Source organism: Oncorhynchus mykiss, chromosome 5, assembly GCF_013265735.2.
Source record: "Oncorhynchus mykiss isolate Arlee chromosome 5, USDA_OmykA_1.1, whole genome shotgun sequence".
In the NCBI taxonomy this organism is placed as follows: domain Eukaryota; kingdom Metazoa; phylum Chordata; class Actinopteri; order Salmoniformes; family Salmonidae; genus Oncorhynchus; species Oncorhynchus mykiss.
The window spans coordinates 29,739,955-29,763,715 of NC_048569.1; the positions used below are offsets into that span (position 1 = coordinate 29,739,955).

A 23,761-nucleotide genomic window follows, 5' to 3' on the forward strand; every position below is an offset into this window, starting at 1 on the left:
ATTTGTTTGACAGAAAGCATTGAGTAGCCTAGCAGTTAAATGCCCTCGGGTAATGTGGCGTATTTTTTATTGAATAGTTAGTTATTCGTCACTTGGTTTTAATTTCACGAAGGTCTTACAGTATTAATTATTAGCGGAAGGCTACACTATTTGATTGACCTGCAGTCACAGAAGTAGTAGTAAATGGAATATTGAGAGTAGATCTACAACGACTTACACCAATATAGTATTTTAAACATTGGTACACCTCTTGACATGCATGCGCTCCATAGTTGTCTCGCAAGGTCAGCCTCTCTCATTCAATTAGATTTGCTACTTTATTTTTCTCCTCAGAATTATCATTGTCAGTTCAGTGCATATCTTAAGGAAAACTCTTGCTTTGCCCCCGGCGGCCAAGAACTGGGCTACTTTAGCATGAGTTTCCTGGATCTGCATTTTATCGTTGCAAACAACCGGTTCGCACACAACGGGTTATCATTTGCTATATTAGGCCTATAGGCCTAAAGCTGATGAGTTAATTTAAAGGACATTCATTTCATTACAAACGTTGTCTTTTGGGGGTAGGCCGAATTTCTATTTTGGTGATGTGTAATATTTTGACACGTGTGAATAGAAATGCTATTTATGATGAGTCCTAGCCTAACTGTAGCGGTCACTCGTCACATGTGTGGTGTAAGTGGGGCCAGGGTGTGGGCTACAGGGTTATAGCAATTGCCATAAGAACCACTGACATCTTAGAAGTCTAAATATTGACATCGTGCCACTTAACTGACCCAGAACAGCATACCACGCAGTGTGAGGTGGCTTTCGTCCCATATTGTTTTTGTCACACAGTTCTTCCCATTCGACGTGTGTCACAACGCGCTGTATTAAGTCAGGGAAATTGCCTGTAAACCAAATGTGGTTTTATCAGAGGCAGTGCGCCTGCATTCTGGAACGAAAGCCTCGGGAAAATCAAACCTGATGTAGTGTGCACAGTGCTTATCTTAACAAAAAATCAGGAAGCTCACCATAAAAAAAATCCATGTAAAATAGAGATTTCGGTGCTGTCCACATAAGAGTAATGTCCAGTTAAATACTAGTATTTCGTCATTTTGTGATCCCTGATGCTTCCTGCGAGATCAACGACAAAAGCTCTCTCTATATTATATGACAATATCCCTGCGAACAATGGAGAATCTTCCGTGTAATTTTGTATTCAATATCGATTTGTACGATATCAGGCCTTCAATTAACATTATAGGCTTACTCATCCTCGTGAAAGTGAGGGCATAGCCTATACAATTGTGCTGTGCTATATTGTAAAGGTAATTCACTCAATAGAATGTTTCTCTGAATGTAAAGCTGGGCTGCCGTGGCCCACTCCATGTTCACCTAATGTTACACATTCACACATTGCATGGATATTTTCTGTACAATCCACATTTGTTGCCTGTTACCCACATGCACTCCCATTTGCCTATGCTTTTGTTGGCCATTGTTTTTAGATCGTCCCAAAGTATCCCATCACAAAGTGTACTTTTCGGTTATCTGATGCAGGATGCCCAGGCCAAATTTATAAGCACATACCATTTTTTCAATATGATGGATGTGCTCTCATACATGTCTGTATCTGTGTTTGTCTCAATTGACGGCGATTAGTTATTTCTGTAAACAAAATCCCAATGGCGAACGTTACTGAGTCTGCTCAATAGCAAAATATATCCGGAAGACTTAGCAGTAAAGGATAGGTTTTGGAGAGAGGGCGGAAGGGGTTGAGGGACGCGGGAGGGGGAAGGGGGACCTGAATAAGACTATTCTTGGGGTAGACCATTGCTGTTCAGGCACTGGATAGGCAGAGGACAACCCAAACTAGCCTACGCTGCTCGTCACAGACTCAGCGCTTCCGCGTCATAACGCGTACTACTGTGGGCCATTGGTGCGTAGAGAGAGAGAGAGTGAGAGGAGGGAGGGGAGAAGGTGGTGACGGATCTGCTCCTCTGTAAACTTGCTATACTGCTATGTGCTATCAGCAGGGAAGGCTTCCCGAACAACGGTCATCGACTCTAAAATGTACAATAAAGTAACACCGCGTGGTTATTTTAGCCATCTTTGCTAGACTCCTGAATCTTCCTTCACCTGTGCGTTTTCGCTTGGTCACCGTACATTTGGACTTGCACTGAAGATAGAGAAAATCCATGGGGATATTAGATAGCCTTTTCGGGCTACACATTGGGATTATACATTGAATTGGGTGGACATTTTTCGCAAACACTTTGCATTTTTGAAGAAACGACCTCTGCTGTGCCATATCTTCACGACATTGAAAGTGACGTATCTGGTTACAAGGTAAATCCGTTTTTACTGTGCGGAGTATTCCGCGTTTCTGTGGTCAGTGGTTCACTATTGTCGTTGTTATCGCATGTCATTTTAGTGTAGGACCTCGTAGTGGAAGAAAATAGTCTGTTTTTGAATGGAGCCACGTCGTGCTCTCTGTTTTTATGCCTACATATACATGTATATGTTTTTCAGTGATGGTTGTCACCAACACCATCTATGGTAGGCTATTGTTTTTTGTTTCAATTGGCATTTTAGGAATACACAACCTATAGGATCTGTCCCGAATTTATGTTTTTTTTGCGACCAGTTGTCTATATTCTCTACAAATACGAACAATGTCAGCATAATCAAATTTAGAAACCTTCAATGAGTGGTGTCCTTGCTATGAATATATCACAATTGGTATGTTCATTATAGCCTAGCCTACTTTTCACAAGTAGCCTTCATCATTCGTCTTTATATTATTATTTATTGTGGGCTATCAGTTATAATGAAACGCACGTCATTTGTCCAAAGGGTGAAATGTATTAGAAGAATAAAGACGTCCTTATCCTTATTAATAGTTCTCTTTACTGGTAATTAAGTTATATTTTAAGGAAAAATATTGACTGATATTTTCACAAAATTAACCTAAATAAGTTGTGTGTGTGTGTGTGTGGGTGTGTGTATGTGTGTGTGTGTGTGTGTGTTGGCCATGTTAATAGCAGGCCATGTTGTCTAATGATGGCTACATTTTATTTTGGCCTACAACTCATTAAAGACGGCCAATATCACATCAAAAAGTTATGCGCATATTCAGGACAGAGAATGGGAGGTTGAAATGCGCTTTTGTTTCGATCTGACAGTTGGGGCCTTGGTCTCCGGAGCTCCAGACATGGCAGACCAGAAGGAAACATTTGGACTGCAAAATTCGCCCAGCGGGTCAGAGTCAAAGGAGTTACACACTGAGAGTAAAGCAGAGAAACAAAATGGAACTTCGAGCAAATCTCCATCCTCCCAGACGACATATATTCAACAGGTCAGCTTTACACGCTATTTTGAGCCTATGTACTTCAGGTCTCAAGTCACTGCCTAGGTGTTGTTCTTGACCTGTATCTAGGCCTACGTATTAAATATGGATATCTGTAAACGACTCATAAGAGAAGTACGTGCACTGCAAACTGTTCAGACCTTAGTGTGCATAAAAACGCAGAATTACCATTGTTTTGAACTATAGCCTATGGGCTAAAAAGTTCCGTGAAATGATCGTGTCAATCAACTCGATTAATCGCTTGGTAGTTGGTTACCGTAGTCTAGTCCTGCAATTATTGCAGTTTCGTGTATTTTCTTTGTGAGATTTTATTATCTGCCTATTTATAGTCAAATCACAGAATTTATAGGCTAGTTATATAATAGGCTTAATGGGAAATGATGGTATACTATTTCAGAATAGTAGCCTATTGTTTCACGAGGTAGCCCAATGTGAATGGTGGGCTAATATGAAATGATATTATGTCTAGGTTTTTGTTAAACTATTATTGAATTTATACCACAGTGCAACATTTATCCTGTATGAATGACATGACATATGCATAATACTAACTGGGCTAAATAAGCTTACCAATTGGTCTCCACTGCAAGAAAGGTCATATTGATATTCCTCTTACTTGTCTAATTTTGAAGGGAATGGAGGGGATAAAAGTGTACCTGCATGAGAGGGAATTGTGGGCGAAGTTTCATGAGGTGGGGACGGAGATGATCATCACCAAAGCGGGAAGGTAAGAGAGCAACGACTGCTTATACTGGCATTAACGGATTATGCGAATACGTTTGAGAAACATACAATTGCATGTGAGGTTATGTTTTAATCATTATTAGTAAATAAGAATGGTCAGCATTTAGTGGTTTTAGTTTTGACAGTGCTGTCTGAAAAAGTTATTTCGTCCATACTTTGCTGTAGACCTATGTCCACGGAGAAAATAGATTTTTACAAATCTTTTTGTGTTGCAATAGTGATAGCTATACTGATGCTGTACTCGTTTTCTAGAGGGAGGCCTACTGTATTTACACTTCATTCTTTACCAATGTACCACGGCATAGTTCCCTAAATACATCTAAAGGGATATAGTCGGTTTGAGACTAGTTTTTGGTCAGATAAATGTACACGAAACATGCTTTATAGCCTATATATCCTCAATTATTTTAATCCTGTCATTTTTTCCACCCTTTTGTTGTCTTTTTCCAAATTGGATGTATGATATTACTTTTTATTTATTTATTATTTCCTTATATTCTTCACGTTTGCCATATTGAAAGCATTATCGAGTGACTTTTCAAGACAAAAAGGCCAACACGGCAATTGGGCTTATTGGGTAGACCTGTCCTGCTCAGAGTCTCTCACGGAATATGGTTGAGATATTCTTCTACCTCAACTTAGTGTGAACTTGAATATGCATGATGGTCGGTGGTCTCTGCTCATGTTAACAAATCGTGTTGTGGCTCTTAGGTAGCCTATTTATTATTAATTTCAGCTATGTCTCAATATCCTTCCAGTCTGCACTAAGTTCGTGTTTTTTTCTCAACTGCATAAAGCAGTCTTTATATTCTGTCCATTCATTTTCCCGTTATTGGCTTGAGACGTTATTATCCCTCCCGCCCTCATTATTAACCAGCCCTTACCCCTTTCCATCACCTCGCGGCTGCCTCTTTATTCAGGCAGGTCACCCGTTTGAGAAACAGCTTGTAGGCCTGGAGGCTTGTATCCCAGTCGGCGTGCGACAGCAATTTCTGACGTTTTTCCAACCTGATAGACCCCATTTCATCAGGGTACTTGTGTAAAAGTTCTGAACATATGCACGTATGTTACCATGCATCTGGTTACCATGCATCTGGTTTTAGTGACGCATTTGATGCAAAAGCAGCTAACGTTTATTTCACCGTAAAACTATAGGCTCTTCCTTAATACATGTTTTATTTTGTTGAAGTATGCATTCGCTTCAGTTGTTGCATGTGTGAAATGATGCAGTCGTTTCCAAACGAACAAAATATATATTAGGCTACCTAATTCCCTTACATTTTATTATGTTTGATTGATTGTTGTTCTACCTTTCATTTGGTTATGCATTGGCTATCTGACGTTGATAGCATATACATGCATTGTGAACCAGTGGGTTCACACCCTGACCCACCCCAAAAGACGTGCAGTGTATGCATAGTTGGTCATATTGACCTTTTAAGATAGCTAAGTTTGGAACAAGTTGTGGGCTTCTATGCAACGACTGTGCGTCAAGGTCGTATAATTTCCTTACATTTTACAGTGTGATTTCGGAAGTAATCAATTTATATTAAATTGAGTTGAATGTCGACTCTTGTCCATAAATGTGATTGCATAGACTGTAAATAATCAGAAATGTCCTTAAGGAAATATACGGTAACTTCAATCACCAATAGCCTATAGCAGGCATAATGTATTCATGTATGCACTTACATTGTGTAACTATATTGTTCCATTTGCAGGCGAATGTTTCCCAGCTTCAAAGTGAAGGTCACTGGATTGAACCCTAAAACGAAATACATACTCCTGATGGATGTCGTGCCTGCGGACGACCATCGCTACAAATTCGCCGATAATAAATGGTGTGTAAGACTTTAACAAATAAAGTTCCTCTGGGATCGCATCAGAGCTAATGTCCACAGCCTTATGACAATAAGTAGCCTACCTGTATACAAGATATGAACATGTCATATGTAGCCTATTTTTGACCCAGGATGTTTCACCTTGTAATGAGGTGTTTTCTGTTTGCAGAGTGCAACACCCCTACTGAGTTTTAATAACTTTACAATGCATTTCTGGAGCATATGGGTCTATAGCTATCAGGCTATTGCATATAGATAGAAGGAAACTGTAGTCAATGTGCAATAAAGTAGCCTAATATTAGGTCGTGTCCAGTTTATGTAAATAAAGCATTATACTTCACACATTGGAATGAGATTTATAATCAGTCCTGGGACTAAAAACGTGTTTTATTGAAATTAGGTTGGCCTACGATTTATGGCTCAGATTAAATTCGAGGGCATTTACTGGTTCTTTAGCAAACTATTCATTATAGCTCAAATGTCGCAGCCTTAGCCTAAGTACTAAACGTTTACCAATTCTGAAGAAGAAATAGCTTCCGTGTGGTGTAGGGGGATCCTTGGCAAATGCTGGGGAGTTGTTCTGACTACCGACTAGAGGTGGTTTATGCGAATTAATGAACTCATATTTGTGTTGATGTTTCCTTTGGTGAGGGTGTAGATCTCTTTAGACAGCTCTGAAATACAATCTTCACCATCAGCGAAACACAGCCTATAAACACTAGTTGTTAGTGTCATGTCCATCTGGTCAAGAATGCCTTGTTTGGGTCAGTGGTTTTCAATGGCGAATACCGCCGATAATGATCCGTTCAGCGCATGTTGTGGAACTAATCTGCTTTTGGTCAAGTAGCTTAGGTTACTGTAAGAAAATAACGTTCGCCCTTGCAAAATAGCATGCAGGTTATTGGTTATGCTAATTGGGCTGACCCAACCCAACTGTCCTCGTAGCACGACACACCTAATGTAGACTATTAAATAAAAAATATATATATATATATTTTAATTATTGTCGCGCAATAGCCATTTTTACAATACTTCGTCATTCTTATTCCAACGGGTTGAGAGTACAGGCTAAACAAAATTAGGCTATAGCCTACGCGGACAATACTACAAACCAAAGGCTAGGCTACAACTAAAGGCATTTCTCAAACCTTACATTTCATTAACTGGATAACCTTGTTAAAATCTCCAGTTTTGGAACAAACCCCAAGCCTACTTCCAAATAGCCTAACTGAATTTATTTCGAAGAAGCCTTGGCTACATATTAGGCTAAACCACTTTTTCCGATGAAAGGGGAAAGGGAGCCTAAGCATTTTCATGAACAGCATATTTTAATTGCGAGAAAGTATTTTTCATGAGTGGAACAACTTTGTAGGTTAGAGGTCGCTTTTATCTGCTCACATAAGCGTAGGCCTATCGTACCATTTATAGTTGGGTTAATTTAGCTGTGATTTGAGTGTAAAACGCTGACTTTGGTTCTGTGATTCAGGTCCGTGACCGGGAAGGCCGAACCTGCCATGCCCGGGAGGCTCTACGTTCACCCGGACTCTCCTGCGACGGGGGCGCATTGGATGAGGCAACTTGTCTCTTTCCAGAAGCTGAAACTGACGAATAACCACCTGGATCCTTTTGGACACGTATGTGTTACTTAACTCTTCATATGTTATGGCTTTGTCTGCAAGATGCTTGATGAATTTCGTAAAGGATTATAATGATTAACACATCATCTGCATGCATTAGTACAGACAAGAGGTCAGATGGCATCTGCTTCTTTCTTTTTAACGAACTATTATTATGAACTCCCAAGACCCCAGATTTTGTGATCCATGTCGGAAACAAAACAGCAAACAAAAACATAAATTACATCATCTATTTTCTTCGTTGTTAAAAATTTTGATTTTGGCTAGATATTTTATGGGGTCGGGGGGTGTGTGTGACATTTTGGCCAAATTACACATCTCAACAGAGAATGCAGGATTGGACAGATTACAATAACATACAACAGTCATATCACGTATAGGACATAACAACAGCACCATGCTATAGTTGACAATCCCAAAAACAATAGTGGTTGTTATATAACTTGAAATAAGGAAGTAGATTATGCACAAATATACCAATTACAAATTATATAAAGCTAAGTGATAAACTTCCTCTATCCATCTCTTGAATTATAACAGGCAGGAAAGTAATATCAATATTGGTCACTTCCTTGTTACTTCTAATTGTATGAAGCTGATAAGAATTGCAGTTGGTGGAACCTACTCTTTCTGCCCAGAGTGAAGCAAATATGTGATATTACTTCAGCATAACACACTGGGTGCAAACTAAAACACTATAAAAGGTCAACACAAAATCAGTCACAGATTTAATAGCAACTTGTAGTCATTGATGAACGCTGTAGTAGGGAGTATGTTGATTGGAAATCATTTTGTATTGTTTGCATGTGTTGAAGTCAGTAATAGGCCAGATTTTACTCACTTTGACTATCACTTACAGCACTCTCTTCTGCCTGATCACATGACTCCATTGGCGGTGTGTGAGAATTGATAGTGATTGTTGCCTTGCCAAAACCCAGCTAGTAGAATGAAATTGGAGCTCAGTTCAGTTGGAATGTGAACGGTGTTGTAAATTTCGCGGCCAGAATGCATTTTTGATTGGTTGCAGTGGTTCCTGCTTGCCCTCTTTCGTGTCCAGGAAGTACCATGGGATTCATAAATGAAATACTGGTGCCGAGCCAAAAAAAAAATCCATCAGCTTGTTGGTCCAGCTGGCTGAAATAACTTTTAGACGATTTATAATTACTAGCTTGAGCCAGGAGGGACCTGAAATGTCTGGAAATTAGACAGAGCAGAGCAGGACCTCACCTCCTCAGCCAGAGAGCATGCTGCTATAGACCAGTCTCTCCTATAGCGTTTTGAAACCATTTCCATTGGTTGAAATTCATGTTTTTTATTACTGTATGTTTGGAATTGACTATGAATGTGAGTTTATTGAAGGGATTTCTGATATTCCTATGATATATTTCTACAGTTAATTGTATATGGTCAATGTTAACATACATCTTAATGACTATCTATATATTTTGTTTCTTATTCTCAATCATTTAGATGGTATAATCTCAGCTATTTGGGTTACATGTTGCTAATTGAGCCTTTCGTGTCTATCTGATACCAATAGTATGCATATAAACATACAGTATGATTACCCATTTTCAATTTAGCACCTATGGTTTATCCAACACAACACTTATCACAAGCCTAAACTATGGCTTTGATCTTCCTCTAGGCTTGCGAAACATTTTTCCACGTTATTCATCTTCTCCAAAATGTGCTGGCGCTGGTGCGCTCGTCCAGTCCTCCCCACACATGTTTTTGCCAGCTGGGTGGTTTGTGGATATCTCACTGTTTATGTTCGAATGGCAGTGTGAGATGAGCAATAGATGATGGTGTACAAATTCTGCTAATCCAAAGTCTTCAGAAAGCTCTCTGATGTGGAGGAACTTGAAAGGCAGACGCAGGGGACCCAGGGTGATCCCTCACTATCATTAAATACTATCATACAGAGTCGGGGGGAATGGAGATGCAGAGAGCCAGGCAGCAGAGAAGGCGTGTGCTGGAGGCCTAGTGGGTGGTCTGGTCTGCTCTACTCTGGTCGCCCCTTCAGACAGACAGACAGACAGACAGACAGACATGCAGGGAACCAACCCACAGTATGTCTGTCTGTGCTTCTTGTTGTTGTTTTTGTAAGAAATTAACACAATACTTTTAGTGTATTGGTTACATGACAGACTTGGGAGTTAATTGTAACCTTGTCTTCTAACCTACATGTTGTAAATCAAATCATCCCAATGGTTTGTATCATTGTGAATCTGTTAGCCAGATAAAGGGAAAAGGGGACACCTTTCAGTTGTTCAACTGAATGCATTCCACTGAAATGTGTCTTCCGCATTTAACCCAACACCTCTGATTCAGAGAGGTGCGGGGGGATGCCTTAATCGCCATCCACGTCATCGGTGACCGGGGAACAGTGGGTTAACTGCCTTGCAAACTTGTACAAACTTGTACATTTGCAGTGCAGGTGATATACGCTGATGTTCATAATTTATTTGTAAGTCCCCAACCAACCTTCATTGAAGGCTTTGTGATGGGATTGGTGAATGTGAAGATACAGTGCCTTCGGAAAGTATTCAGACCCTTTGACTTTTTCCACATTTTGCTACTTTACAGCCCTATTCTAACATTTATTCAATTGTTTTTTCCCCCCTCATCAATCTGCACACAATACCCCATAATAACACAGCAAAAACAGTTTTGTTAATGTTTGCTATTTTATACAAAAATAGAAAACTGAAATATTACATTAACATAAGTATTCAGAACCTTTACTCAGTTCTTTGTTGAAGCACCTTTGGCAGCAATTACAGATCGAGTCTTCTTGGGTATGACGCTACAAGCATGGCACACCTGTATTTGCGGAATTTCTCTCATTCCTCTCTGCAGATCCTCTCAAGATCTGTCAGGTTAGATGGGGAGTGTTGCTGCACAGCAAGTCCGGGCTCTGGCTGGGCCACTTAAGGACATTCAGAGACTTGTCCCGAAGCTACTCCTGCGGTGTCTTGGCTGTGTGCTTAGGGGATGTTGTCCTGTTGGAAGGTAAACCTTTGCCACAGTCTGAGGTCCTGAGCACTCTGGAGCCGATTTTCATCAAGGATCTCTCTGTACTTTGCTCCGTTCATCTTTCCCTTGATCCTGACTAGTCCCTCAATCCCCGCCACTGAAAAACATCCCCACAGCATGAAACATGCCACCACCATGCTTCACAGTAGGGATGGTGCCAGGTTTCCAAGAGTGACATGTGGCATTCAGGCCAAAGAGTTCAATCATGGTTTCATCAGACCAGATAATCTTGTTTTTCATGGTTTGAGAGTCTTTAGGTGCCTTTTGGCAAACTCCAAGTGGACTGTCATGTGCCTTTTACTGAGGAGTGGCTTCCGTCAGGCCACTCTACCATTAAGGCCTGATTGGAGGAGTGCTGCAGCGATGGTTGTCCGTCTGTAAGGTTCTCTGATCTCCACAGAGAAACTCTAGAGCTCTGTCAAAGTGATCATTGGGTTCCTGGTCACCTCCCTAAAGAAGGCCCTTCTCCCCTGATTGCTCAATTTGGCCGGGCGGGCAGCTCTAAGAAGAATCTTCTTCCATTTAGAATGGTGGAGGCCGCTGTGTTCTTGTGGATCTTTAATGCTGCACACACTTTTTAGTATCTTTCCCCAGATCTGTGCCTAGACACAATCCTGTCTCGGAGCTCTACGGACAATTCCTTTGACCTCATGGCTTGGATTTTGCTTTGACATGCACTGTCAACTTTGGGACCTTATATAGACAGGTGTGTGCCTTTCCAAATCATGTCAAATCAATTTCATTTACCACAGGTGGACTCCAATCAAGTTGTAGAAACATCTCAAGGATGATCAATGGAAACAGGATGCATCTGAGCTTAATTTCAAGTCTCATAGCAAAGGGTCTGAATACTTACATAAATGAGATATGTTTTTTATTTTTAATACAATTGCAAACATTTCTACAAACCTGTTTTCGCTTTGTCAATATGGGGTATTGGGATTTTTTTACATTTGATTCCCTTTTACAATAAGGCTGTAACATAACAAAAAATGAAAAAGTCAATGGGACTGAATACTTTCCAAAAATATTCACACCCCTTGACATGTTCAACATTTTGTTGTGTTACAGCCTGAATTTAAAATGGATTGGTAGATGGGTAAACAACAACAACAAAACAGACATTGAATATCTCTTTGAGCATGGTGAAGTTATTAATTACACTTTGGAAGGTGCATTAATTAATACACCCAGTCACTACAAAGATAGAGGCGTCCTTCTTAACTCTGTTGCCGGAGAGGAAGGAAACTGCTTAGGGATTTCACTATGATGCTGCCATTAACAACATTGTAGTTACTCCACAATACTAACCTAATTGACAGAATGAAAATAAGGAAGCATTCCATGCAATGCATCCTGTTTGCAACAAGTCACTAAAGTAGTACTGAAAATACAAAGTGTTATGTTTGGGGCAAATCCAATATAACACATTAGGGAGTATCACTCTCCATATTTTCAAGCATAGTGGTGGCTGCATCATGTTATGGGAATACTTCTAAACGTTAATGACTGGCGAGTTTTTCAGGACAAAAAAAGAACCGCATGGAGCTAAGCACAGGCAAAATCCTAGAGGAAAACCAGGTTGAGTCTGCTTTCCACCAGACACTAGAAGATTAATTCACCTTTCAGTGTGACAATAACCTAAAACACAAGGTCAAATCTACATGGGAGTTGCTTACCAAGAAGAGAGTGAATGTTCCTAAGTGGCTGAGTTACAGTTTTGACTTAAATCTACTTGAAAATCTATGGCAAGATCTGAAAATGCTTGTCTAGCAATGATCAACAACCAATATGACAGAGCTTGAAGAATTTTGAAAATAATAAGTGGGCAAATGTTCCACAATCCAGGTGTGGAATGTTCTTAGAGACTTACCCAGAAAGACTCACAGCTGTAGTCGCTGCCAAAGGTGCTTCTACAAAGTATTAACTCAGGGGTGTGAATACTTATTTGAATTAGATATTTCTGTATTTTATTTTCAGTAAATTAGCAAACATTTCTAAAAACATGTTTTCACTTTGTCATTATGGGGTATTGTGTATGAGTCAGAAAAATATATATATTTAATCAATTTTGAATTCAGGCTGTAACAACGAAATTTGGAATAAGTCAAGGGGTATGACTGAAGGCACTGTAGTTCGTTTTCTCCCACAGTATTTATCTGATTCAGTGTTTTATAAATCTCAAAAATACTTCAGCTTTGACCCATTGTATTATCATGTAGAACATCAACCTAAGTCATAATGCATTTCCAGTGTTGGCTGTTGAAAGACGTTGACCCATTTTTGTTAAGAAAACAATCAATTTCATTGTACACTGACCTACTATCAAGGTGCTTTTGGAAAATTCACAGTGGATCCCAATTTACTCTCTATTTTGAGGTTAAATTGTTCCATCAGTTGTGAGAATCCATTGAGGCCATGTCTTTGTAGTCAGCGCATCCTCTCCCTTTTCTCTGCAGCGTGCTTGAAAGGCACAACAAAAAACCTACAGATAACAGATAGGAGGAATACCCGAGGGGCAAGGGTTCCTGAGGAGGTGAAGGAGAAAAACACTGTTTTGTTATCTCTAAATTTAATGAAATTAAAAACCATTAGATTGCTCACGGCTGATGCCCATGACTCCATAGTATGTCAGACCAATTAAGACTAAAGCCTGAGAAGAGTTCATCGCTCAAGTTCAACTGGGTGGACCGCAGTCTTAATGTCGCCAGCCTGGCCAGTGGTAGTAGTCATCGCTTGGCACAAACTAGGTCAGGGGTCAGGGGGAAAGCATGGAAAGAGAAGATGTTCACGTGTTACAATGGGAACTCATCTCTTTTGACATATGTGCATTATCATGTAATGTAACCAGCGTTGTATGTATGTATTTATTTATTGCTGAATGCATTACTGTCATACCCTTCAGTGATGGGCTTGTAGAGTTAGGCAACATATAAACTATGCACACATTTAGATTTTGACTGTACATTCTATCGTCAAATATATTTACATGCTTTTTCTTCCGAATTACTATGATTAGGCCTATTGGTATATTCACGGTTTTATGAAATACCTTGCATGTTCTATATTAGTATGTTTTTGTTCGAAGCAATAGCAATAATATTTTGTCTTTATCTTCATTGTCTTGAATGGGTTTGGATTTATTTGAATGGGATTTTGATAATATCAGAAGTTGGGTTTTGGCGGGAGAAATTGTCAAAATACAAAAGGCGCTTAATGGAATACATTTCTCTCTTCAGATTATCCTCAACTCCATGCATAAATACCAACCCAGGATTCACATCGTGAAAGCGGATGAAAATAATGGCTTTGGCTCCAAAAACACGGCGTTCTGTACCCACGTATTCCCCGAGACTGCCTTCATTGCGGTAACATCTTACCAGAATCATAAGGTAGGCCTAAGCCTTCGATTTTGGACATATTTACGCAGTGGTATTATGTATGTAAGAATAGCCTAAATTGGTGTGAATTTGCAAGTGCATTATAAATGTATAAGCCTAATTACAATCAGTTTAGAACGAATTAAAACTTTTTGGCATATGGAGATATCGAATTGTTGCATTGCCCTTGCCTTCTCAATTAAAAGTAACAACGTCACAACACATATAGTCTATAAAATCACTTCATGGATAAATCGAAATCAGTTCCTGAACATCAGAATGTAGGCCCACATTGCTGCTAAAGACGTGCCGGGAAGATGGAAAACTGATGAATGGGCTGATTATCAAAGATTGAATAATAAAGCGGATGGAGTGTATCCTTTCGCCACAAATGGAGTCTGACGTAGGCCTATGTCACCATGAGCAGTGGCAGAAGATGAGGTTCACGTCTGATTATCACTGATATCATATTCAGATCATTGACAGATGTGAATATGGGTCGGGGAAACCGCATGTCCGAAATATTGGACAAGGCACGACCTCAAGACACTTTAGGAAATTTCAACTGGTGCAGTTCCATTAAATTTTAGTGAATGATAAGGATTGCAGATAAGGCTCATGGAGTAAGTATAACGTCCATACATTTTGAACGTTTTATTATATGCTTATATGTGCTTTATTATGTTCGAGCTTTATAAATAGTGTATTATTAACAGGCTACTACAGTTATTATTATGACTATGCATATTATTTATAATATTAGAGAAAATGTAGGTGTTAGCCTATAGCCTATAAGAAATAAGCCTAAACCAACTTGTTTTTTTTTAGCCCGAAGTTGCAATAAATCTCGAAATAGTATATATTGTGATGAATATCGATTACAAAAAATATATTTATGCATGCATGTATTTTATTTGTATAATGTACATGTAGACTAATAATTCACAGGTTCGAACATGATTTCGCACATGAACGAAAATATTAACTGTTTAGCGTCCTGCTTTCTTTAAAAAATATTTAAAGTACAATTTTGTCACTGAATTAAGAGCATTTCAGTATTTAATAATATTTATTCGTCTTTATGAAATGGTTACGGTTAGACACAATCCGTCTCCCATGGTACGCTCAGGGTTGTTAATTAATCAGAAAGCCAACTTCCTCACTTGAATATATTTTTTTGCTAAAAGGTGATGTAGGTCTATATAAATTATTTTCAAAATATTTTTAGACTGAAATGAAACCACTAAGAAAAATATAGGCATAGTCTATTTTACAAACCTGCACTTAAATCCCTGGAAGATAAATGGTTAAAGTGTTGTAATTTACTTATTAAGTAAGTTTTAAATTCAAAAGTGGGTATATTTTCAATCATGTAGTGTGATATTGTCCTCTATGAACGTTCAAACATGCAACCACCTGTTGCATGCGCTTTATTTTGGCTGCGCATTGGAATGTTTATTTACAAAGAGAAGACAAAGAGAGATCATATCAAACGATTACATTTTCCTCAAATCCGACCAGGCATACGCATAATCTTAGGAGTGTTGCCCAATCATTTCTGCGTCCGTTTAACATCCGTTTTTAACTATGTCTGAGTCAGATTTTACTGTGGGACAGAGGAAATGTGCAGAGGGTAAGGACCCTTAATGTGTCCTGAGCCAATCCGAATTCTGAGAAACAGGAAATACAAATGACTGAAACTCTGAAGAAAACATTAATTAAAATCAAGGAGTTTGAGGGCTCTTGAGAATGCAACATGGGCTAATTATTATTATTAGGCCTGCCAGACTTCCAGACAAACAGTCTATTCTGATTTCCTCAACTTTTACCACGAATACCTAATCAAAGAATGTTACATCTGCCAATTAAGGTAAGAAAAAGTTATCATGCCATGCATTTTGGGGGAACTCGCACCACCTGTTAACAGTTTATTCAGAACGGCCAAACTTGCCCATAGCTATACTTGAATTGAAAACAAAACATTTCCTTCTGAATAAACTATTTCGAAAACAACTCGCCTTTTCATATCTTCTGTTCTCAAATTAGTTAGTTCTATACAGGCTACAGAAAACACAGGGCCTAGGCCTATGAATCTGAACGTATTGGCTAACTCTTAAAAATTATATTTGCATTATGGTAAATAGCCTGATTAACAAATGCAGTAATCTATTATGGCTGAATGTTTGTCATGATTGCTATCCTTGGTAGTCAAGGCAAGTAGGCTATCTAACGACCCAGCATTGGTAACAACTTGCTTTGTATTTAACGGGGTGTTTAGGCCTATAAATGTCTCCAGAATTGTTAGGAAACTGTCGCCCCAGGCGTGTAGTTTTTTTCACACGAACAGGGTTAGTTCATGCATGGCGCTTTCATGCAACGGCACACTATACAATATTTATACCTTTGGGCTCAGTTTGGAAAAATTCCTACATTTGTATAGTCTGGTATGAATTCGTCCAATTGTAAATATACTGTATGTAACCTGGTTGACCTGCATTAACATTTCGTGCCATTAACATTTGCATTTACTATGCTATTCAAATTTGAAGATAGCATTCTTTTTCATGCCACCCTTTGTAATTCATAGGCCTTTTCACCTGAAACACCTTAAATTATCCTGCATAGGCCTAATTGGTTTACAATTAGATAGGGATATTGAGCGATTAAATATCAGTTAGACTTTTAGGTAGACCTATAGCCTATTTTGTTGAGCCATGTGTAGGCTACAAGTTGTTTTTGCAAACATTTTGTACCACCAACAGTTATTTTCAAAATTATTGCTTTTTTAATAAGCTAGTTACTTTTTGAGAAATCATTTTGAGAATCATGTTACTGAAATATGGTAAGATTTAATACCCTCATACTCCTGTATTATCCACACTTTATTCTACATTTGCTTCCCAAAGAAAATATAGACTTTTGCCAAACGCCCAGTGCATTAACGAGAAGCTAAAAACGTGTATGTCTCAATGAGATATATTTTACAAGGTTTGGTAGAAAGTGAAAGCCAGCGCGTGGACAAAAATACAGTCTTATTGTGAGGCATGAAACACAGCAGACCAGCCAACTAATTAGGCCTACCTGCCAGAAACCGCGTGCCCTGCATTCTGTTTAATCTCAAATCGTAATTTTTGCGGCTGTTAGAACTTCATTCCATTATCCATTATCCAAAATCTATGGCTTTGGTCCAATCTGGAAAATAATATAATTGTTTCCTAGATGGGCTACTTGCTCTCTACACTGTAAAAAGTAACTGCTTAACCCATTAAAGAAATTGAGTAGTGGCTACTAAAATGTATCCAGTAGTCATTAAAACTCAAATCGTACTAACTCATATGTCATTACGATTTCTTATCACTTAATATTTTCGAGTACTGTTTATTATTGAGTAAATAACTTTGTGTTCTGCTAATATAGTTCGTTTTTACAAATTATGATTAATTAAGGTTTTAAAGTCAATCTGGCATTTATTAAATAAATTGTCCTTTCTTGATTTCAATGTTTTACATCTTTACTTAATATAATAAAGTAGTAGTCAGACACTGATCTTTGAGTAAAAACACTCGATTTATCTGTGTTTTTCTGATGTATAATTATTACATTTTTGCAAGTTATGAATTCCTAATAGTGCCATGTGGCTCTGTTTTTAGAGGATTGTGGGTAATTCAAAATGTTTACACTTTATGATACTTCTACACAATGTTGTATGCATGTTTGAAGAAAGTAAATTATATTTCTAAAATAGTATTAAGCAGTATGTTGTGCTGAGTTGTAATTGATCATGATGAACACATATCAAAACCATCAGACAAATTGATCTTCAATATTGAGACAAGTTATTCCCACCGTCAACAAGGTGTGCAGCACTCTTAATGAGAGGTATAGCTGTAGTGCTCACAGCTCTACCTCCACTTACTGCTAGAGGAATGAGTACTGTGCTCAACAATGCCTGCTAAGGTGGGTAAAAATACGAAGTCTTCAAATAGATACACATTTTAAACATGAAGACACGATCACTCAAAATTACCAATCAGATCTACTTACGCTTGAAAAAAAAAAATGCCACAAAGGTAAATCATTTAAGTAGAAGGGACCCTAAATGTATATGTTCACTACAACAAAAATTAATGTTCAGGTAATGTCAAAAGTTATAGTTCAGAAAACAATACAATTTACTGTCAAAAAGTTCACACAAAAAAAACAGTTAAGTATTTTACAACTTAAAAAATGAAGTTATAAAGTGACATCACCATATATGGTTAAGTATTGAACACTGAAATACTTTGAGTTGGGTTACTCGAATGGTTCTAGGCAAGGGTTTCCACACAAAAAAAAAATGTTAGCAGGACTAATGACCTTTTACAGTATATAGCTCCATGGGAAATTACGTTTCTGGCATCAACTTTAGATCTGTAGCCTGATCCACTTTAATATTTATAGAGTGGTATAGTACAGCAAGCTAATGTTAGATGATAGAAAGTTTTCATATTTACATTAAATTAATGAAATATGTTTTTCAGAATTAAATTGTGTGCTTAATGGTCTGAGCACATGGTCATTTAATCTACATGTTAATAACTAAACCAGGGGCACAGCAACCAACTAGTACAGTAGGCCTATTATGCCAATGCTTTGGTGAGGTTTCTTTCCTTTTGAGTGCTTATTTGAAAAGTTAAGATTGTCATACAACTACTGACCAGCGTGTGTGTGTGGACCTATGGCCAATGTTTCATCCTAAAACCATCTTGATACTTTATGATGTTCCACATGGGAGGGTGAAGAAGCTGGTTTTGAGTGAAGATGTCTTTGAAGAGGCTTTGAAGGACACAACAAGTCCTTCTCACAGAATATAGGAAAAAGGAAATGTGTATGACATTGGGATGTAAAGTTTTCTTTTTACATAAAATTGTAGACTAATTGACAGTTGAATCACTTATGACAAATGTGCGGTCTGTTTTGCAGATAACCCAACTTAAGATAGAGAACAACCCGTTTGCCAAAGGCTTTCGTGGGAGTGATGACATGGAGCTCCACCGGATGTCCAGAATGCAAAGGTAGGACCTATTACAGTCACAAAGATACCCATGATCGCCAATGGCTAAGCTTTGATTCAGTGGTTGACTTTTCTAACTCTAATAATCCAATATTACCATCATTAGAGGTTGTTTGGCACACTATATGGTAAACTGGAAGCATGCATTAGACAATGTAACCACAATTAGATAAGGATTACTGACATTCTAATCACAGCGTCACTTCACAAGCACCATTGTAATCCCTGAATCAGTGAAATGCAAACCAGATGAGTGTTATTTTCAGTGAGACCCACCACCCCCTGCCCCCCTCTCCCCAGCTGAGTAAGTGTAGTTCTTGAGCAGGGGCCAGTCTTCATGTCCCAGGGCTTTTTATGGCTGATCTGGCAGGGCCTTCTGAACTAGCGACATCTCCCTCTTTACCGGGAGGGATATTCCTACCAGTCGTCTGTGCATTGATGATATGGCTGGTCCAGCATTAGCATCGACCACATGGCTCTTTTCCCTATTCACTCCAGATGAGTACTTTCACATGCATCCACACAGTGTGGAAAACACATTTTCAAAGAAGAAAATCTGGTATGAAACTTGCCCAGATCGGCCAACAAAGGCGTTGCAAGGGCTTTCAAACAGAGGATTCCTAAATCTGAGAAAAATGTTAAAGGAGTTTGGTTTACCATGCGCAAGTGACACTTTGCCTCCCATACATTTGATTTGGAATGGGAGAACAGAACATTCTCTCTTTTTTATTTTTTATTATTTTTTTTATTTTACCTTTATTTAACCAGGCAAGTCAGTTAAGAACAAATTCTTATTTTCAATGACGGCCTGGGAACAGTGGGTTAACTGCCTGTTCAGGGGCAGAACGACAGATTTGTACCTTGTCAGCTCAGGGGTTTGAACTCGCAACCTTCCAGTTACTAGTCCAACGCTCTAACCACTAGGCTACCCTGCCGCCCTCTAATTAGCCACTGCAGGTGAATCTAATTTTGGTAGTTTTGGTTGACTATGATTTTCCACATTGGGTGATGTGGTACACATTTAGCTCATTTTATAGTGGAATTAGTGAGAGAAGACAGAACAGTTTGGATGTTTGTCCTTTTTCTCCAAAACTATTTTACCTGCACACATAATCCATTTTTTATTCATCACTGGGGTGTTCACAAATCTATATTGTATATTTAATATTGGGTTATCTCAGTCAGATGTTGATTAAGTTGGTTTATGTCACAATATAATACTTCTGCAAGTGGGATAGTTATTTTGTATAGACATTTGTAAATTGATTTCAATTGGCCAAAGGCCAAACCACACCATAACTCCGACATGCCACTGTCCTGTCTTGCCAAGTACAGTAAGCTCAGCACATCTGGTCTTGGTTAATATTTCCAAGGGAGAGCTTATTGCAAGATGAGGTCACTGGTTCAAAAGAAACAGTCAAAGAAACAGAAGTAGCAAAAATGGTCCATTCATAGATCCTCTAGATTAATGCAACTGGAATAAATGCCTTTCTTTCCACTGGAAACCAATCCTCCCGAACACTTTCTCAGTGGATCCTAAGTGGGTGTGACTCATTGATAGTCCGTGTGGTTTGTTAGTATTGAGAAGGGTATCAGATCATTGGATGAAAGAGACAGTGTATACAAGTCAGCCATGGTTAATGACTTAGGTCAGGGGCAGTTCTCAAGTAACATATCTATCTTCTTTTGCATGTGAAAAACCATGATGAATGAACAAATACTAAAGATAATTAGGATGATTGATTTGGGATAATTAGGTGATGATTAAAGGTCCAATACAGTCATTTTTATCTCAATATCAAATAATGTCTGTGTAACAATTAAGTACCCTACAGTGATTGTTTTCAATTAAAATGGTTAAAAAAAATAGTTTTAAATAGCTTCTTAGCAAAGAGCAATTTCTCAAGCAAAAATTGTTCTTGTACTGTCTTGGAATGGTCTGAATGGGGAAGGAAACCAAGAAAACTAGTTGTTTAGAACTCTATTTCTTATTGTCTATGAACTCATTTACATTTGACAATTTCACAGGATTATTCCAACCTCAGTGTGGAAATATATATAAAACACAAGAAAATCACATTTGACTGCACTGGGTCTTTAATAATCACTACTATTAGTAATAGTAATGGTAATTATAGTAGTTGTAGTAGTAGTACTAGTGGTGGTGATATATACTGTGTAGAAAACATTATTTCCATGACATGGACTGACCAGGTGAATCCAGATGAAATGATCCTTATTGATGTAACTTGTTAAATCTACTTCAAATCAGTGTAGATGAAGGGGAGGAGACAGGTTCAATTATTTTTTTTCAAGCCTTGAGACAATTGAGACATGGATTGTGTGTGTGCCATTCAGAGGGTGAATGGGCAAGACAAGATATTGAAGTGCCTTTGAACGGGGTATTATAGTAGGTGCCAGGTGCACCGGTTTGACTGTGAAGAACTGCAACGCTGCTGGGTTTTTCATGCTAAACAGTTTCCCATGTGGTCCACCAAGAATGGTCCACCACCCAAAGGACATCCAGACAACTTGACACAAATGTGGGTAGCATTGGAGTCAACATGGGCCAGCATCCCTGTGGAACGTTTTTGACACCTTGTAATGTCCATGTCCCGGTGAATTAAGGCTGTTCTGAGGGAAAAGGGCGAGTGACTCAATATTAGGAAGGTGTTCCAAATGTTTTGTACACTCAGTGTAAATTGAAGAAGCATACAGTACGATAAGTGTTATGATAATTTCGTGTGTGTGTGTGTGTGTGTGTGTGTGTGTGTGTGTGTGTGTGTGTGTGTGTGTGTGTGTGTGTGTGTGTGTGTGTGTGTTTGCAGCACTAAGGAATACCCAGTGGTCCCTCGCAGTACGGTGCGCCAGAGGGTGGGCACCAGCCAGAGCCCATTCAGTGGGGAGGTGCAGGTTATGGTCACTCCCAGTGGCCTGGCCTCCCAGTACACCCAGTGTGAGAATGGGGTCACCAGCACCTCACAGGACCTCCTGCCCCAGTCTGGCTGTTACCCCCTCCCCCACGAGCACAGCCAGGACTACCATTGCATCAAGAGGAAAGGTGGGCCATGCTATCATGATATATGCATGCCAATGGGATGGGTTTTTGGAAGCATATAAAAGGGAAAACATAGTTGATTACTAATGTATAAAGATATCAATTGTTTTGCTCAGCTGATTAGTCTACAATATCTGTAAATACTGCAGCTGTAACTGTTTCCTGTCTGTCTGTAGTGGATGATGACTGTCACTCAGGGGAGCACACCTACAAGAAGGCTTACCTGGAGAGCTCCTCCAGCGAGGACGACCATTACTACCGTCCCGTCAGCTACCCACAGAGCCTGGGCCTGCCCGGGGGGCCCTACAGGACCGAGTCTGGCCAGAGGCAGGCCTGTATGTACGCCAGCGCCTCCCAAGGGGCTGAGCCCGTCCCCAGCCTGGAGGACATCAGCTGCAACACCTGGGCCAGTGTTTCGCCCTATGGCAGCTGCTCCGTCACCTCCATGCAGCCAATGGAGCGGCTGCCCTACCAGCACTTCTCCGCCCACTTTACCTCGGGGCCCCTGGTGTCCAGACTGAGCGGGGTGGCAAGCCACGCCTCCACGCAGCTGGGCGAAGCCCACCACGCCATGTACCAGGGCCCCATGGCCCACCAGACACTGGGCCGCCAGTGTAGCCCTGGGGCAGGCATCCAGTCGCCCACCGCAGGTCTCCAAGGCAACGAGTACCTGTACTCGCATGGGATCCCGCGCACGCTGTCGCCTCATCAGTACCACACAGTGCACAGCGTCAGCATCATGCCAGAGTGGAATGAGAGCAGCTAAAATAACTTTCTTCATAGGAAAGGATGGAGAAGTTGGATAAAAAAAAGGCCCTTGATAAGGTTGGGCTTTAGATAAATCTATATTTATATTTTTGAAGCAGTACAGTACGGCAGTGCAGTCTCATGAGATTAATGAGGCATGACCGCCTAGAGCATTGGACTTTGGTGCTCAGAGGAACTGCGTGACTGTCTTTGCAGTTGACTTCTTACTGTGCCTAAAGGCAAACATCATGAGGATGGGCAAAACAAGGTGGAGAAAAGCATTGGTCATGAAGGAGACTTATAAGGAAACTAAACAAGTTTAAAAACCCAATGCTTTTGCATGAGTAACAGAAGCACAGAAGTGGCTTCATCGGGAGACCCCTATTTTAAAACTGTTCTGTTTTGATAGTGTATTTTACATCTTGGTGTTGCATTATCAATGTTTTTTTTCTGCTGCCAATAGAAAGCTCTTTTACCTTTATCCTGTAGATTTGTAAATTTAACATTTTGTGAAAAAAAATACCTCCCAGTTTTCATTTTATTTGTTTTTTTTGTTGTGAACTGCTTACCTTCTATATTGAACAAAAATAAACGCAACATGCAACAATTTCAACTAATATACTGAGTTACAAGTTCATAAAAGGAAATCAGTCAACTGAAATACATTTATTAGGCGCACATCTATGGATTTCACATGACTGGGCAGGGGAGCAGCCATGGGTGGGCCTGGGAGGGCATAGACCCACCCACTGGGGAGCCAGGCCCAGCCAATCAGAATATGTTTTTTTTTCGCACAAAAGGGATTTATTATAGACAGAAATACTCATCAGTTTCATCAGCTGTCCAGGTTACTGGTCTCAGACAATCTCGCAGGTGAAGAAGCCAGATGTGGAGGTCCTAGGCTGGCGTGGTT

General features: G+C 39.5%; 1 protein-coding gene across 1 annotated transcript; it reads left to right on the plus strand.

The window, feature by feature from the left end:
* Window positions 1-1,908: 1,908 nt before the first annotated feature.
* tbx5a (T-box transcription factor 5a) lies at window positions 1,909-23,485 on the plus strand. The gene is made up of 9 exons (XM_021602422.2): window positions 1,909-2,328; window positions 3,165-3,337; window positions 3,982-4,076; window positions 5,815-5,934; window positions 7,421-7,568; window positions 13,850-14,002; window positions 18,953-19,044; window positions 21,872-22,104; window positions 22,278-23,485. Exons 2-9 carry the CDS (start codon window positions 3,194-3,196, stop codon window positions 22,865-22,867), a joined length of 1,575 nt encoding a protein of 524 aa, XP_021458097.1. The 5' UTR covers window positions 1,909-2,328; window positions 3,165-3,193; the 3' UTR covers window positions 22,868-23,485.
* The last annotated feature ends 276 nt before the right edge of the window (window positions 23,486-23,761 follow it).